The 16878-nt window shown below is 31.0% G+C and overlaps 2 protein-coding genes and 1 long non-coding RNA gene across 4 annotated transcripts; 1 reads left to right on the forward strand and 2 right to left on the reverse strand.

Annotated features, from left to right (window-relative positions):
• Nucleotides 1-1633: 1633 nt before the first annotated feature.
• LOC135128039 (protein arginine N-methyltransferase 9-like) lies at nucleotides 1634-4279 on the forward strand. Its single transcript, XM_064054846.1, has 3 exons — nucleotides 1634-1960; nucleotides 2012-3874; nucleotides 3927-4279. The coding sequence occupies exons 2-3, from the start codon at nucleotides 2012-2014 to the stop codon at nucleotides 4245-4247; spliced, it is 2184 nt and encodes a 727-aa protein (XP_063910916.1). The 5' UTR covers nucleotides 1634-1960; the 3' UTR covers nucleotides 4248-4279.
• An 8438-nt stretch (nucleotides 4280-12717) lies between these two features.
• Nucleotides 12718-14010, reverse strand: LOC135145342 (uncharacterized). 2 transcript variants are annotated; one of them, XR_010283445.1, is made up of 5 exons: nucleotides 13684-14010; nucleotides 13540-13628; nucleotides 13434-13456; nucleotides 13308-13376; nucleotides 12718-13256 (listed from the first exon to the last, which is right to left on the reverse strand). It is a non-coding gene; the product is annotated as an uncharacterized LOC135145342 (long non-coding RNA). The 2 variants fall into 2 exon arrangements; XR_010283429.1 differs by having other exon boundaries at nucleotides 13313-13376; nucleotides 13684-14001.
• A 1335-nt stretch (nucleotides 14011-15345) lies between these two features.
• On the reverse strand, nucleotides 15346-16796 carry LOC135145437 (serine hydrolase-like protein). Its single transcript, XM_064077577.1, has 2 exons — nucleotides 16550-16796; nucleotides 15346-16456 (listed from the first exon to the last, which is right to left on the reverse strand). Exons 1-2 carry the CDS (start codon nucleotides 16602-16604, stop codon nucleotides 15609-15611), a joined length of 903 nt encoding a protein of 300 aa, XP_063933647.1. The 5' UTR covers nucleotides 16605-16796; the 3' UTR covers nucleotides 15346-15608.
• Nucleotides 16797-16878: the final 82 nt, after the last annotated feature.

Below are 16878 nucleotides of genomic sequence, written 5' to 3' on the forward strand. Positions count from 1 at the left end.
CAAAAGAGAAGCCCCACCCATTCGCCTCGATCTCAATCGTGATGAACTTTTCATTCGTTATCAGACCGAGGGGCGGAGCATAATTGCAAAATCGATCCTTTCCTACAAAAATTAACTATTTTAAACATGTTTTACCTTTCTTATTGTGAAAAGAAGACTATACTACACATATTAAGAAAAAGGGGCAAAATGTAAGCCCTTATATATAGTATTTGCTAACATTAGTCTTATTTTGGCAATTGACATATTCTCTGAGAAAATAGGGGACGGGTGGGCGGGGCTAGCACTTGGTAAGATAAGACTGATTTTGGCAAATGACATACCCTCTAGGAAAGAGATGGCGAGCAGCTAGGGCTAGAACGGTAGAAATGAGTTAAATTATTATAATAAGAAAAGACACTAAAGGCTCCAAAGCACTTTCAAATTATTTCCAAATTGAAGTACCTAGAACCTCAAGATTGTTTTAAATTTTTTCAAAAAAAACGGGATCCCGAAATTAACTCAAAAACAGCAACAACTCATTTCGACCGTCTAATTCGAAAGCATGAGGTGTTGCTGGAACAAAATTTTCGAAAAATTCGGCTTAGAAATTATTTTTTTAATAATTCGAAAGCTCGAAAAACGGTAAAAAGTTCCTTCGGATGTAATGAAAAACAATTTTTGGAAAGTTGCCCAAAATTTCTCTAAAAAGTCTAAAGGATATATTTCGACGAGCTGATTCAAATAATATAACGTGTTCGTGGTACCGGATCAAAATTTTTGGAAAATTTGATTTGAAAATGGATTTTTTTTAAATACTTCAAAAATCAAAAAACAGTAAACAATTTAATTTATTGAAAAATTGAAGTATTCGTAAAGTTGCCTAAAAATCCTCAAAAATCCTGGGGAAAACATTTCGTCCAGCTAATTCACGATTTTTGAAAAATTTAGTTTTTTTTTTTAATATTTCCAAAGCTGGAAAAATCTAAAAAAATGTAAATATTTTAGGAGGTATTGAAAATTTTATCTTTTCCAAAATTATACATATAGTTATAACACCTAATCTTTTTTGAAATAAATACTGACAGAAAGCTACAGTGTAGAAAATGATGGCAGATATTTAAAATATGAGGGTTTCGATGAACAAGTCATTAAATAACTTATTAATATTAGTAGAACTCATTATTATCTCTATCAAAATTTGATTTTCGTGGAATTAGGGCTGTCAACCAGAAAAATGTCCCCCCTACTTCAGGGGATTTTCCTTCAAGTTGGCAGCACTACCGCAATTTGATTGGTCGAAAACCCAACACCAACGGCCAACAGCAACATCAGCGGCAAGTTTATAAATCGACCTGTAATGTTTTTACTTACACATCTTTAAAAATAATCCTCAAGGGTAATAGATCTTGAAATCCATTAATAAAATGCAATTATCTGTTCACCAAAACCCGGATATTTTAAGTAACCACTAGATTTCACTATTCACTACTGCATTTTATACATGTGTTCAAAAGCAAATTTACTTTATAATATTTACACGAAGTTTATTTCTCATCGTCTTAAAAACAGATTATAACTATCATAAAATAATATCAAGGTAAATCCTCATTGCCTTTGAATATCCCCCAGCACTCCCACTTTCGTAATATTTAGTAGTAGGTAGATTTGAATTACTCCGTTTTTATTACTTTTGTATTTTGAATTTCTTTTTTCAATTAATTTATTAGAGAATTCTGGTGAGTCCGTAGCACCGGAATGATTTGCAACAAGCGTGTGTTGACCTACCGGTAGTATGACCGCGGTCACATCCATTTGCTGTCAACTTGTCAGTTAAACAAGGTTATATTTTTTGTTAAAAATTTAATCGGCAAGTGAATACCTTTTACACTTCAACCCAAGAACTGTAATACTCTTTTAACTTGTGTTTGTGTTGTGCATGTGTTGATTTCGTGCGTTTTTGTTTTAATACTGTATCAAGGTCCAGTATGTTAACTAAAAAAAATATATATAATAAAATAAAAACTTACAGATGTCTACAGAAGAAAGAGTACCAAGGATAAAGGAGCTTAAAATCCGCATGAAGCCCGACTACTACTTGGAGTTGGCACGTGAAGCTTTTGAAAAAGGAAACAAAAAAGATGCTTTAGAAAACTACATTAGTTATATTGAGAATCTAGCCCACCCTGACGAGATGAAACTAGCTGAACAGATGAATTTGACTAAGTTGATCATGAATTTAAACAATCTCAGTGAATTAAACCAGGAAATTGAACAGGAAGTATTAAAATGCTACTTGAAAGTATTAAACCGGTATCCACAGAACGCCATTCTATTGAATGCGTTTGGTGTGTTTTTTTTCTCACATGGTGAATACACGGTTGCTCGAAAATTTCTACAAAGCTCCGCTGACCTTGGCTACTTACCAGGCGAAAAAAATTTCTTGCATGTTATTTGGCACTTGATCCCACGGTGGCATTTTCGAATGCTGAATGACCAGAAGAGGAACGAATCCTACAAAAAGGCAATTACAAATGCGATTAATCATGGTTTTAAAAAAGTGTATGACATTGGTACAGGATGTGGGCTCTTAAGTTTGATAGCTACAAACTGCGACAAAGACGTGACGGTAGTGGCGTTTGAAGAAAACAAAACTTTGAGTGATATAGCTTCAAATATATTTAAAAGGAATAATGTAAATGAGAATATTACGTTAATAACGCGGAACTCCAACATGGCCAGTGTTCCACCTACCCCTTGCAATTTAATTTTGACGGAAATATTTGACGCGGGAGTTTTTGGTGAAGACTGTCTTGAAACAATTAAACATTCAATGGATAATTTTTTAGTAGAAAAGAATTTTAAAATAATTCCAGCTGGAGTTAAGTTGTATGTCACTGGAATAGAAAGCGCAGAAATATTGAGAAAACATCGTTACATACATCAACTAGATGAACTAAATTTGAAAGACATTTGTATAAGGGAAGTGGACGCAGAACCGTATGATGCAGAGTTTTTGAAAAACAAAAACGTGAAATATTTAACAAACACGAACTCGTTTTTGGAAGTCAATTTTTATGATAAACCACAACTGGAAAAGCTGTTAGAGAGCAGTGACTGTATTGACACTGTTGAGTTGACTTGTAACGAAAAAGGTGTTCTCCATGCTTTTGCTATGTGGTTTGATCTCTGTTTAGATAAAGAAATTACAATTTCTACAGATCCTAGTAATTTGGATAATCAATGTTGGGAACAAGCGGTGTTTTATTTGAAGCATCCAATACAAGTATCAGCTGGTGAAATAGTCAAAATTAAACCTAGCATGGTAAATGGCCAAGTTCACTTTGAAGTAGTATCAAAAAGTATTAATTGCAGTAATTGTTTTGAAGTTAGTACAGAGGTGATTTCATTTCTCAATGACACGCAGTTAATTCAGAGTATAATTAACGCTGCTGATAAGTATACAGCGCCTGATTTGCGCATAGTTGACTTTAACATTTTCCCGCTGTTTGGACTTTTGATGGCAAAAAAAGGGGCCACTGTCTGGCATATATACAAAGATGAGTGTGACTTATCGTTATTTAATGAAATTATGGTTAGGAATGATTTACCCGCCAACAAATTAATTTGCGTACATCAGAAAGAACTGCAAGAATATATAATTTATGTGGAACAGCCACACATTGTTTTTACAAATATCATAAAAACGGACGGATCCTGGAACAAGGAGGAATTTACTGTAGAGACAGAGCAAATATTTAAGTGTGAATCGCTCCCTAAGAAGATCGTTCTTAACGCTCAATTTATTAGTTCTAAATACTTGGATGTTTGCAATAAAGTGGATGACAGCAATGCGTTGAATTTTGAAATATTTGAAGAAATAAATAAGTATTCTGTAAGTTGTTATTAAACTAATTATAGTAATTATTTATGTACTTTATGTGTAGGGAAGTGAACATCCAAATTTGGAGACGTTTGAACACGAAGCTCATTCCACAATAGCTGTTTTTGATATCAGCGACTTGGAGAAGGTGGATTTTCATAAGGAAGTGGATATCACTTCCGACGGGTCTTGCAATGGAATTCTGTATTGGTTTGACATTCACTTTACCAGTGATGAAAACAAATTCAGCACTTTAAACAGTACACATTATAACAAGTCTTGTACTTTGTTAAATAATCGAAAATGTGTAAAAGAGGGCGAAAAAATTCCCATTCACATTCTGAGACTTGAAGGTCACTTAAAAGTATACTGTGATTTGAATTAATTGTTGTAATAAATATGAACGAAAGACTGGAATGTGTAGGTTATTATATTGTTCCATATGTATTAATAATTTTTTCCAATAGTTTTAAAACTGATTTTGTATTCTACAGATTTAAATAGTATATGCTCATTGTGGTGGAAATTATTTTCACCCTAATCCATACAACAAAAGTAGATACTTCTAGGAAAGAAACGCGACTAGGAACTCCAGAAAGGTACGTAATGTATTTTAATAATTTCTGTACAATCCAGATTGTTGGTAGCAAATATTTTTTTAAGTTTGTTTTTGTTGACTCTTCATGACCATATGTGTGACCAAAGTTGATCTCAAATTTGGATTTGTGTTATGCTTTTGTCAGAAATATCGAAAAAAAATGGATTTAGATTGGGTTATCGTTGGTCATACCAGCTTCCGTTGGTATCTCCACTCTGTAAATGTATAGTAAATGTCATTGATGCCATATGTCACTGTTAGTGTGATTGTGATTTGTTTGAGGTTGAGGTTAACAATGACGTAACCTAAATGTAGACACAACATTTTACTTTAAGATATTTCAATGTAACAATTTGTTATACATATTCTAAAAAACATTGACACTCATAAAACCCTTACAAGCAATCAGTTCTAAATTTCTTATTTTTCTATATACATATATATTGTACTTAGAAAGGCTAGTTTAAACTTTTTTAATTAATTTATTTAAACACAATCCAGTTTTATTTGGCACGTTTTTTTTTTACTGAATTAGTGTTAGACTTTTGGTCTGTTAATAACCGGACAGTGTCGGATTGTGCCACCGGGACACCGGCAAATTTCCCGAAACAGTCTACTTTTTTTATATACAATTATTTACATTTTTCACATATCCAGGATGTTAGAATTACAAATGCAATAATAAAAATATAACAGACGCTTAAAAAATGATGTCTGTAAATATTATATAGTATAAGAGCATCTTTTTACTTCCACAGCGCATTGATTAAATACATATAGATAGACCCATGCTATTGTTTGGAGCGAACAGGCCAACGGCCGGCGAACAAGAGATGGCGCACCAACGGTCGGCCGTCAAACGCCGGCGAAAAGCTTGGACACCAATCACGCGCATAGGTAACACAAATCACACTAATAATATATTTAATAAATCTACCACTCGATAGAGGGCGACGAAAAAGTGTGTAAAAATCTCATAGTTAGCATTTAAATAATTTGCAACGTTGCCAGATGAGCCTAACACAAATTTGCCGTTATTTCTAGCCAAGTAGGATTTATTTCGTTTAAAAGTTTCTGATAAAGAAATGGGATTATTATAATGAATAAAAATAAATAAAACAAACGAATTATTAAGTACTTGTTATTTTAAATACTTGTTAGTGCTAACATTATTATAAATACGGTCCGGTAACTCAAATTTTATAGAAAGAGTGAGATGTTTCAGGACGAGGCGACCGTAGGGAGCCGAGTTTTTAATTTCGAAACGAGTTCTGCGAAAAGAGTTATCGGAGGTATGTCATTATGGATTTTATTTCATACTGTCAACATATTTTTTTTGTTCGATAAAATAATTACTATTTTGGAAAAAGTTCAAATCAAGTCACTTTTTCTGACATCGTTAGCAACCGCTGTTTGGCTAATGTTTTAATTTGTTTATTCGTGCAAATCAGCATCAAATGTTTAAACTAAAATTTATTAGTCTAGAGACGGACAGATATATACTAAAGACAAAACATATCCATTCATATATGTCTTAAAAAACGGGTAACATATGCCGCATAAACTAAAAAATAAGACATTTTCTTTCACATTTTATATTGTAAATGCAATTAAGTATATCGATAACTCGCTACTGAAAATTTATTGAAATATAATTTCTGCAAAAAAAAGATTGTTGTGGTTTTATGGTTTATTGACATAGTTTACTTATTTAAAATGAATATTTTTCATACATAGCACAAGTTCTTGATATTATTTATTTTAATTTCAAATAATAATTGTGTTTCCTTTAATTTTAACCAAGAAAATTTTTCGGTTATTATCCAACATACTTTTGTACATTAAGAAACTCCATTCCACGTCGCGGGACGTTACAGAACAATATTTAAGTAAATAAGCTTCTCCAAAAAGAAGTCGTTTTTATGTGTTTTAAAACTCACTCTTTTATCTCCGGACTTTCGGCTTTTTAGTGTTTCACTTCGACACAAGAATATAAACAGTGGAAAAATGGAACAGTTTTAAAAACTATTCATCTATTTGTTCTGTCTTGCAGCGAGAAAGGAATACAGCATATTGTACCCACATTTCATAGTAAAAATATGGATCCGGTTTAAAATTTTACCTACCTACTTAATTACGTTAACAAACTAAAATTTTCATTGAAGAGACAGGCTGTTCTAGGAAACTTTATTACAAATCTCTTCATTTACGAGCTGCTGAAGGACCGCCGGTCTCATTGATAATTCTTACCTACTTCAGTTCTTACCTGGCTTGTACTTAAGAATGAAGCGAAAAATGTTCCAACAATAAAAACCAAAATGTACAGACTGGAAATATAGTAAAGGGGGTAGTACCTACATACAAACGTATGCGTAATAGTTCGTTAGACATTAGGTATTTATCAAAATTAACCAAATCTCTTAGTTTACGCACTATTGGACGAGCACTCCTTAAAACGGTCAGAATACTTAATCGCATTATTCCATTCACACCTACCTTAAACTTTGCCAGATGAACCTAACACAAATTTGCGGATATTTCTCGTCAACCTGGTAATATTTGATTTTGAAGTTTCTAGAAGTATCTCAATGGGAATATTATAATGGACAAATAAAACAAACAAATTATTGTTATTATTATTTGTTGTTTTAATCCATTAGACGCTTATAGGCTATCGCATACTTTTCTTGAAAAATCGGTAATAAATTCAGTGAAGCATCTTTGCCCCTTAATTCCTATGGGTAAATTGGGATTTTGAATAGAGATCGCAGAAACATTTTTTATGGTTTTATGGTTTATTTACATAATTTACTTATTTACAATGAATGTTTTTAATATATAATACAAGTTCTTGATATTATTTATTTTTATTACAATTAATAATCTTGTGTTATTTTTCATTTTCAACAAGAAAATTTTGTCGCTTATTATCTAACATATTTTTATACAATGAGAAACACCATATGTTTCACATCACAGGACGTTGCAGGAAAATACTTAAGTAAATAAGCTTTTGTTATTTCACTTCGACGCAAGAACCGTTTCAAAGAAAACAAACAGTGAAAAAGCGGGACAGATTCACAAAGTTTTCTGTTCTTTTTTTCTTCGGTTTTGCAGTGGGTGGGAAATATGGTGTATTGTACATTTTACAATAAAAATATCGATTTCAGGCAAATTTCCGCACCACCAATGAGGTATTGCCACGGCGCGTTTTTTTTTTTGTTTTAGCAGTGCTATCCCCAATAGGCCTAATGCATGTAAAAAAATCAGGATATTTTAAGCTGCAGTTTTTGTAAATTGAGTGGTTTATTTGTGTCAGTTTTCCAGTATCATGTCTTAATTCAGCGGATAATTATCTGAATCAATATCGGCAAGTAGTGTATTAGGCCTATTGGGGATAGCACTGCTAAAACAAAAAAAAAAACGCGCCGTGGCAATACCTCATTGGTGGTGCGGAAATTTGCCTGAAATCGATATTTTTATTGTAAAATGTACAATACACCATATTTCCCACCCACTGCAAAACCGAAGAAAAAAAGAACAGAAAACTTTGTGAATCTGTTCCGCTTTTTCACTGTTTGTTTTCTTTGAAACGGTTCTTGCGTCGAAGTGAAATAACAAAAGCTTATTTACTTAAGTATTTTCCTGCAACGTCCTGTGATGTGAAACATATGGTGTTTCTCATTGTATAAAAATATGTTAGATAATAAGCGATAAAATTTTCTTGTTGAAAATGAAAAATAACACAAGATTATTAATTGTAATAAAAATAAATAATATCAAGAACTTGTATTATATATTAAAAACATTCATTGTAAATAAGTAAATTATGTAAATAAACCATAAAACCATAAAAAATGTTTCTGCGATCTCTATTCAAAATCCCAATTTACCCATAGGAATTAAGGGGCAAAGATGCTTCACTGAATTTATTACCGATTTTTCAAGAAAAGTATGCGATAGCCTATAAGCGTCTAATGGATTAAAACAACAAATAATAATAACAATAATTTGTTTGTTTTATTTGTCCATTATAATATTCCCATTGAGATACTTCTAGAAACTTCAAAATCAAATATTACCAGGTTGACGAGAAATATCCGCAAATTTGTGTTAGGTTCATCTGGCAAAGTTTAAGGTAGGTGTGAATGGAATAATGCGATTAAGTATTCTGACCGTTTTAAGGAGTGCTCGTCCAATAGTGCGTAAACTAAGAGATTTGGTTAATTTTGATAAATACCTAATGTCTAACGAACTATTACGCATACGTTTGTATGTAGGTACTACCCCATTTACTATATTTCCAGTCTGTACATTTTGGTTTTTATTGTTGGAACATTTTTCGCTTCATTCTTAAGTACAAGCCAGGTAAGAACTGAAGTAGGTAAGAATTATCAATGAGACAGGCGGTCCTTCAGCAGCTCGTAAATGAAGAGATTTGTAATAAAGTTTCCTAGAACAGCCTGTCTCTTCAATGAAAATTTTAGTTTGTTAACGTAATTAAGTAGGTAGGTAAAATTTTAAACCGGATCCATATTTTTACTATGAAATGTGGGTACAATATGCTATATTCCTTTCTCGCTGCAAGACAGAACAAATAGATGAATAGTTTTTAAAACTGTTCCATTTTTCCACTGTTTATATTCTTGTGTCGAAGTGAAACATTAAAAAGCCGAAAGTCCGGAGATAAAAGAGTGAGTTTTAAAACACATAAAAACGACTTCTTTTTGGAGAAGCTTATTTACTTAAATATTGTTCTGTAACGTCCCGCGACGTGGAATGGAGTTTCTTAATGTACAAAAGTATGTTGGATAATAACCGAAAAATTTTCTTGGTTAAAATTAAAGGAAACACAATTATTATTTGAAATTAAAATAAATAATATCAAGAACTTGTGCTATGTATGAAAAATATTCATTTTAAATAAGTAAACTATGTCAATAAACCATAAAACCACAACAATCTTTTTTTTGCAGAAATTATATTTCAATAAATTTTCAGTAGCGAGTTATCGATATACTTAATTGCATTTACAATATAAAATGTGAAAGAAAATGTCTTATTTTTTAGTTTATGCGGCATATGTTACCCGTTTTTTAAGACATATATGAATGGATATGTTTTGTCTTTAGTATATATCTGTCCGTCTCTAGACTAATAAATTTTAGTTTAAACATTTGATGCTGATTTGCACGAATAAACAAATTAAAACATTAGCCAAACAGCGGTTGCTAACGATGTCAGAAAAAGTGACTTGATTTGAACTTTTTCCAAAATAGTAATTATTTTATCGAACAAAAAAAATATGTTGACAGTATGAAATAAAATCCATAACGACATACCTCCGATAACTCTTTTCGCAGAACTCGTTTCGAAATTAAAAACTCGGCTCCCTACGGTCGCCTCGTCCTGAAACATCTCACTCTTTCTATAAAATTTGAGTTACCGGACCGTATTTATAATAATGTTAGCACTAACAAGTATTTAAAATAACAAGTACTTAATAATTTGTTTGTTTTATTTATTTTTATTCATTATAATAATCCCATTTCTTTATCAGAAACTTTTAAACGAAATAAATCCTACTTGGCTAGAAATAACGGCAAATTTGTGTTAGGCTCATCTGGCAACGTTGCAAATTATTTAAATGCTAACTATGAGATTTTTACACATTTTTTCGTCGCCCTCTATCGAGTGGTAGATTTATTAAATATATTATTAGTGTGATTTGTGTTACCTATGCGCGTGATTGGTGTCCAAGCTTTTCGCCGGCGTTTGACGGCCGACCGTTGGTGCGCCATCTCTTGTTCGCCGGCCGTTGGCCTGTTCGCTCCAAACAATAGCATGGGTCTATCTATATGTATTTAATCAATGCACAGCGTAAACTCAGTACGAAACAATAGATCTCCTGTTTCCGTCTGTCTGTCTGTCTGCCGTCTATCCGGATTTTTATTAGACAGATAATCTCCGAAACTACTGAACCAGTTGTAAAATTTTATGTGTATTCCGAATATTGTGTAGATGGCAAAACGCTAATCATCTCTACCAACAATTTATTGACGTCATCTCCAAAATTTACAGTAGTAAATTTAAATTTTATAAAATAAGATACTCCTGCGCATGTGATTTGTGAACCTCTGTTGAATTTTTATCCTAAACATCCAGATTTGTTATAGGAAGTAAATCGTTAATACTTTTTTTTCGTTTATAAATTTTGATGATTCCAAAAGCATTGTTTGTTATTTCTAATCCAATTCTCGTCTGAATGACTCGGGTTTAAGGACTGGATTATCGGACGTTTTACATGAAATTTCTAAATTTAAATCAGTAGAATGTCAAATGGTAAAGTTTCACTCCACATTTTTTTCATCTATTTAAGCAATTTTTTTTAAAACTGTTTTTTCATCTGTTTTAAAGTACTGTACCATTTTTTTAAACAAACAGGCCAATTTTGACGTTGAAGATTTTTATTGCTTTTTTTATAGAATAAAAAGGGCAACTTTTCGTCGTGAAGTTTTTTTTAATGTATTTTTTTAAACATTTGACCCCATTTTTAATGTTTTTTTTTTTTAAATTGTGGATTTCTAAAGATTTTGACTATGATTCTAGCGGATCCGTAGAGACACCGTTGACTTTGAGATTGTTACAAAAATAAGAAATTGGTCGAAGGTTATTTCAATAGAACTTCCCTCGTCTCTGAAGTGTAACCAAATAAATCCCACTTTTTCGAAAAATTATATTTTTTTTGCAATTTTTTTTCTGATAACCTCTATAAAGTAAAATCCAGTGCCGTAAATAACGGTCTCACAGCTTTTTTGACTTGAATTTTTCAATTTTTCAATCTTTAATTTTTTTGTTTCGTCATTTTTTCGATTTCAAATTTTTCGAATTGAGTTTCTCGAGTTTTAAATTTTTAATTTTCGAGAAAAATGAAAAAGGACAAGTTATTCTACGTGGCTTACATTAGAAGTACAGTCCAAAATTGTTGAATAATATATATATTGACAGAAAACAAAGATTAAGCCCCACCCACTCGTCCCGATTTCAACTGTGATGAGTTTTTCGTTCCTAATCAGACCGAGAGGCAGAGTTTAATTGTAACATCAAAATTTCTCTAGAAAATTCTATCTTTTTAAAAACATATTTCATATGGTCATTTTTTGCAGAGAAATGAGAATTTTGCAACTAAGCTCCACCCTTCAGCTCACGATGAATAAAAAATTCATCACAATTGAGAAGGGGCGGGAGGGCGGGGCTTATATTTTGTCCATTTTTTCTTAATATATGAAGTTTTTTTTACTAACAAGAAACTGAAAACATTATAACTATCTTGTTGTTAAAGATTAAGCGATTCGAAATACATACTGGGAATTAAAAAATCGGAAAAGCGGATAATTGCGAAATCCAAAAACTGCAAAATTGAAAAATTTTAAAATTAGAAAATCGTGGAATTGAAAAATGAAAATTTTGAAGAATGAAATAAACGACTGAAAAATTGTGACTTAAATCAAGAAAATGAAAATTAAAAATAGGACAAATGAAAAATAAAAATAAAGAACATGAAAATTGAGGAAACAAAAAATTGAAAAATCGAAAAATTAAAAATTGAGAAACTGAAGACGTGAAGAATGAAAAATTATATTATTGAAAAATTGCAAAATTGAAAAATTTCAAAACAAAAAATTCAAGAAACGATAAACTGAAAAGTTTACAAACGTGAAATTGAAAAAATTAGGGTCGGTTTACGGAAAGCGAATTAAATATTGAATCCTGGATTAATTTAACATAGGATTAAAATGTAGAATATGAGCCCATGATTGGTTAAAACATGCGCGTTGCATAGCAACGCACCTCAATTAAAATTAATCGCGATTAACTTTTAATTCGCTTTCCATAAACCGGATCTTAAAGTTACAAAAACGAAAAATGATGAAAAATGGAAAAATTGAAAAATGAAAGAAAATGCAAAAATATCTCAAAAATTGGTCGAAGGTTAATATAAATCCAGATTTTTCGAAAACTTATGAGATTTCCCCAGTAACATTTTATATGTAATCAATATTGAAGTTCTAACATTTAAATAATATGGGTAACGACAGATTTTTTTTTTTTTAAATCAATATAGGTTTTAAATATTGAATATATATTTATTTTCAATGTTTAATACTTATTTAGTTCAGAACATTTAATAAATGTTCTTCATATGAAAGGGGGTATGGATATATAAAAAAACTTGTATGGAATACAATATAATATTTATTAAATACAAAAATACATTGTCACTGGAAATAACAGTGTATTTGAAACGTTGCGGCAATATTTATACATTTAAAAATTATTTGTCCTAGAACCAATTCGTTGAAAATTTGTACCGGGTGATTTTTTTTTAATTTCTGCTTTTTTTTTCAGTTTCACTGCTTATGTCAGCAGTGAAACTGAAACTGTTGGCATAAGCTTCATGGGCAGAAATTTAAAAAATCACCTGATGTGAAACACAATATAAATTTTTTAAACATAAAAATACACTGCCAACTTACAATGAAATAAAAATACATTGTCAATGGAAATAACAATGTTCTGCTACATTTCAATCGTTATACAGAAATATTGATTTAATAATTATTTGCTCTATAACCGATTCATTGAAAAGCGATATAATTAATTAAAATAAAAAAAATCATACCTCATGTTTTTTTCGATGAGAATTCACTCTTGCTTTTGTCTGCGCTTAATGAGGTCCTACCATTTTTTAAATTTCAGCAGTTGTGGCGTTTTTGTGACGTTTCCGTGTGGTACCTACAATTAAATTAACTTACAAATTTCGTAATTTTTAAAAAATCACATAACTTTACATATTGTAGCCTTGTTAATTGTGAGTTCACTAAAAGAGAGCTTATTTTTTCCTTGCCCTGAAAACTTGAAAGCAATTTGGTTCATTATTAATAATTTCTTCAAAATTGCATAAGTACCTACATGTTTTTTTACATCTTCTCTTCCTGAAAAATAAACATTATTATCAGTCTGAAACTAACTAGTATATAAATACTAGGAGTTAATAATAAGAATAATAAATGCTTACCAATTCATTCAATTTCTGCGTATCTCCCGCAATTTCTAACTGGATTTCTTCTTTTTTTTGGTTGCGCCCGGACATTCATCATTTTGTTTCTACATTCATAATGTGCTTATATTCAGGAATATTAAACCTCTTAAATATACTTACGTGTTGAGAAATTGCATTTTCTGCATTGCTTGTAGAAGTGAGGTTATGTAGAATTAGTACTGTTTTCTTGACAAAACGGTATTTACTACACTATTCTGAATTTATCGCAGTACCGATAATCACAATTCACAATAGAACAAACACCATGAACTTACAGAAAATACTTTTTGAACCACCAACAACAACAGAAAATATGTATATGTTGCACATTGCGCAAACGCGTTCCAGCAGAGCAAGCGCAAATTTAAGTAAGTTTTACAAAAATGATGAATAAAATTATTATTTTTTGTTCGCAAAAATAAAAAAAATATTACTTTTTAATGAGCAATTAATAGTGTGCAACACGATATTTCGAATAGTGTCAATTTCACAATAGGTGGTATTTTTTCAAATCAATTTTTAATATTGCTCCGATAAAAACCCTATGACATAAATTACCTACAAGTTGTCCCAACATGGTACTTTTTTTTCATTTTTGTTGTTCGGTATCTTGATAAAAAGACATTTCATAAATATGTAATATATGTTGAAATTCATATATAAATTTATAAATATAAAATGAATATTATATAAATATTTGTAATATCTAATCAACATTTAATATTATATCAATCTTATATAAATATTAGAAAAATATTGCTTGCTACTGGGGTTGACATTTTACAATGTAACTTTGAAATTGTAAAACCAAAAAAAAAAAACTTGCAAGCTTTTTAAGATTATCATAACCACAGTAAATCGTTAATCAATTTTTTTTTGTATATGGCTTCCTAAAAATGATGACGTCATTTTATAATTTTGCAGAACAAATGTTCCTTAAATTTTATAGAATTACATAGCCCACGTTTGTGTAATTTAATACTGAGATTTTTGGGAAAAAAATTCAAAATTGCATTTTACAATATAACTTTAAAATTGCAAAAGCGAATGTACTGATAAATACTGTAAACATTAAAAAAAAATTGTTCTTTTAAAGCCTTCCCAAAAAATCATAACGTCTTCTTAGAATTTTGTCGAACAAATAATGTCCTTTAAATTTTATAAAATAACATACGTAATTCTGCATTGTGATTTATGAATCCGTGTTGACTTTTTACCTTTGCATCGAGATTTTTGAAAAAAAAAAGTCAACATTGTACGACAATATTTTAAAATTTAGCTTTGAAATTGCAAAAACTGAATGCTTTGAAATTATGCCAATATTTTAAGATTGTCTGAAACATAGTAAATCGTTAATCAAAATTTGCCTGTTATCTTCCATTTTTGCCGAATTCCTTCAAATTTATGAGTGCTTTAGGGAAAAAACTGGGTATGAATTAATCAATAAGTTAAACATATCCTGAGAAATTGAGAATGTTTATATTTTTCCCGTTAGTTCTGCATTAAATTAATTTTATAATTTTTGCACTAACGGAATTTGTCGGACTATACATACTTCAAGAGCGAGGGAAGTTCTGTCAGTATAAACCTTACACAATCCGACACTGTAACCAGACAACTCAAACATCGTTATTATTTCTACATACTTCAACAGAAAAAATGTCGCCGACGGAAATTATTATGTAAAAAAATAAGTACTGAGCATAATTACTGGATCATTTATAAAACGAAAGTGTATTTTAATCGCTTGGTTAATTAAAATTATATGAAAGGAAAATTCCATAGTGTATAATCAAATTTTATTTTATATCATACAAGTTTTGACTTGTTAGCTGATAAACGTAATAAGTAAATGTATATTTTCCAATACAATTCTTACAACCACTGGTGTTTACTAAAAATACATATAAAAATGACAATAAAATTATGCCACCTTGTGACTTGTTGCTTAAGCGCTATATACAAAAGTTTTAGGACACGGACGGAAATATCACCCATTTCATACGCCACACACATACAACTAACATAAAATGATTTACATTTATTTATAATTTACCCTTCTTCATTAGTAAAAACTTTGATACATATGGTGCAACAATCTCTGGATTGTTATTATGAACATCATGAGTACCATCCACCTGTTTGATTCGAATATTTCTATATCTTTGCAAAAATTTTGTAACAGGTTTCATGTACATCTGCTGCAGTTCAGAATCGCGTCCCAGCAACATGAGCACAGGGCACGTCACTGGAAATTTTTTCAAAGTATCAATAATATATCGAAAATCGTGAATGGGATTCACGAAACTGTTCATTCTTGGGTCCAAAGTAAAAGCATACTTTCCGTCTGGTGCTTTTGTTATTGACCTGTGTATCAAAGCTTGTGCAGCTTCACGAGTTATATGGCCGTTTCTTCTCTGATCCTGTAATTTTTGCAGGGCTTCATTGTATGTGTAAGTTGGTCTACTTTTTGTTTTCATTTTCTCATTTAACTCGATAATATAATCAAACTTATCTGTGAGATTTTGTTGAAACTGTCCCACATGTATGGGAAAGAAGTGTATAGTGTCCAGCATTATTAATTTTTCTACATATTCTGGATACAACCGTGCAAATAAGAAACCAATTTGGGCTCCATAGCTGTGTCCTAGTATTATATACTTTTCTCTTTTGTAATACTGCATTATTAATTTGTAGACGATCACGTAATTAATTGTATAGATTGGCAAAAAAGGTGGGAAATGGCTGGATCTACCATGTCCAGGCAAGTCAATGCAGATGTAGCAAAATGAAGTGGGTAAAAGCGGGATTAATCTATCGAAGGAGCCGGCGTTATCCATAATCCCGTGAATCACTAACACGAGAGGATCGTTTTGGTTGCCCCATATTTTTGCTGAAAAACATAACCTCAGTTTCAGTCCTAACCTTACTTTCTGCTACTGTACGAATTAGTCTACTACAAATTGCTTTAAATAAATTATGTTACCTGCAACGTGGCCCCACGGAACCGGAATTTCAACTTCTATTACTTTTGTTTCCATTGTGCCTTAATACTTTAAAACTATCCTTTTACTTTGTAGTTTGTAGGATATAATTATATCGCAGTTATAATCATACCATATACCATAGGTCAGGAATACACTGATGCTCAAACGCTATTGATGTAAGCGGACTCAACATCATTGTCCTAGTATATAGAAAACAAGTACAATTGTTACGTGATAAGGATTATACAGCATTTTTAGGGTACAAACTACAAAGTTTAATAATAATTAAATGATTAATGTTTTTTAATTTTGTTTACTTTATTCGTCC

Source organism: Zophobas morio, unplaced genomic scaffold, assembly GCF_036711695.1.
Source record: "Zophobas morio isolate AGI-343-1 ecotype UQ-CSIRO unplaced genomic scaffold, CSIRO_AGI_Zmor_V1 ptg000002l, whole genome shotgun sequence".
NCBI classification, from domain to species: Eukaryota; Metazoa; Arthropoda; class Insecta; order Coleoptera; family Tenebrionidae; genus Zophobas; species Zophobas morio.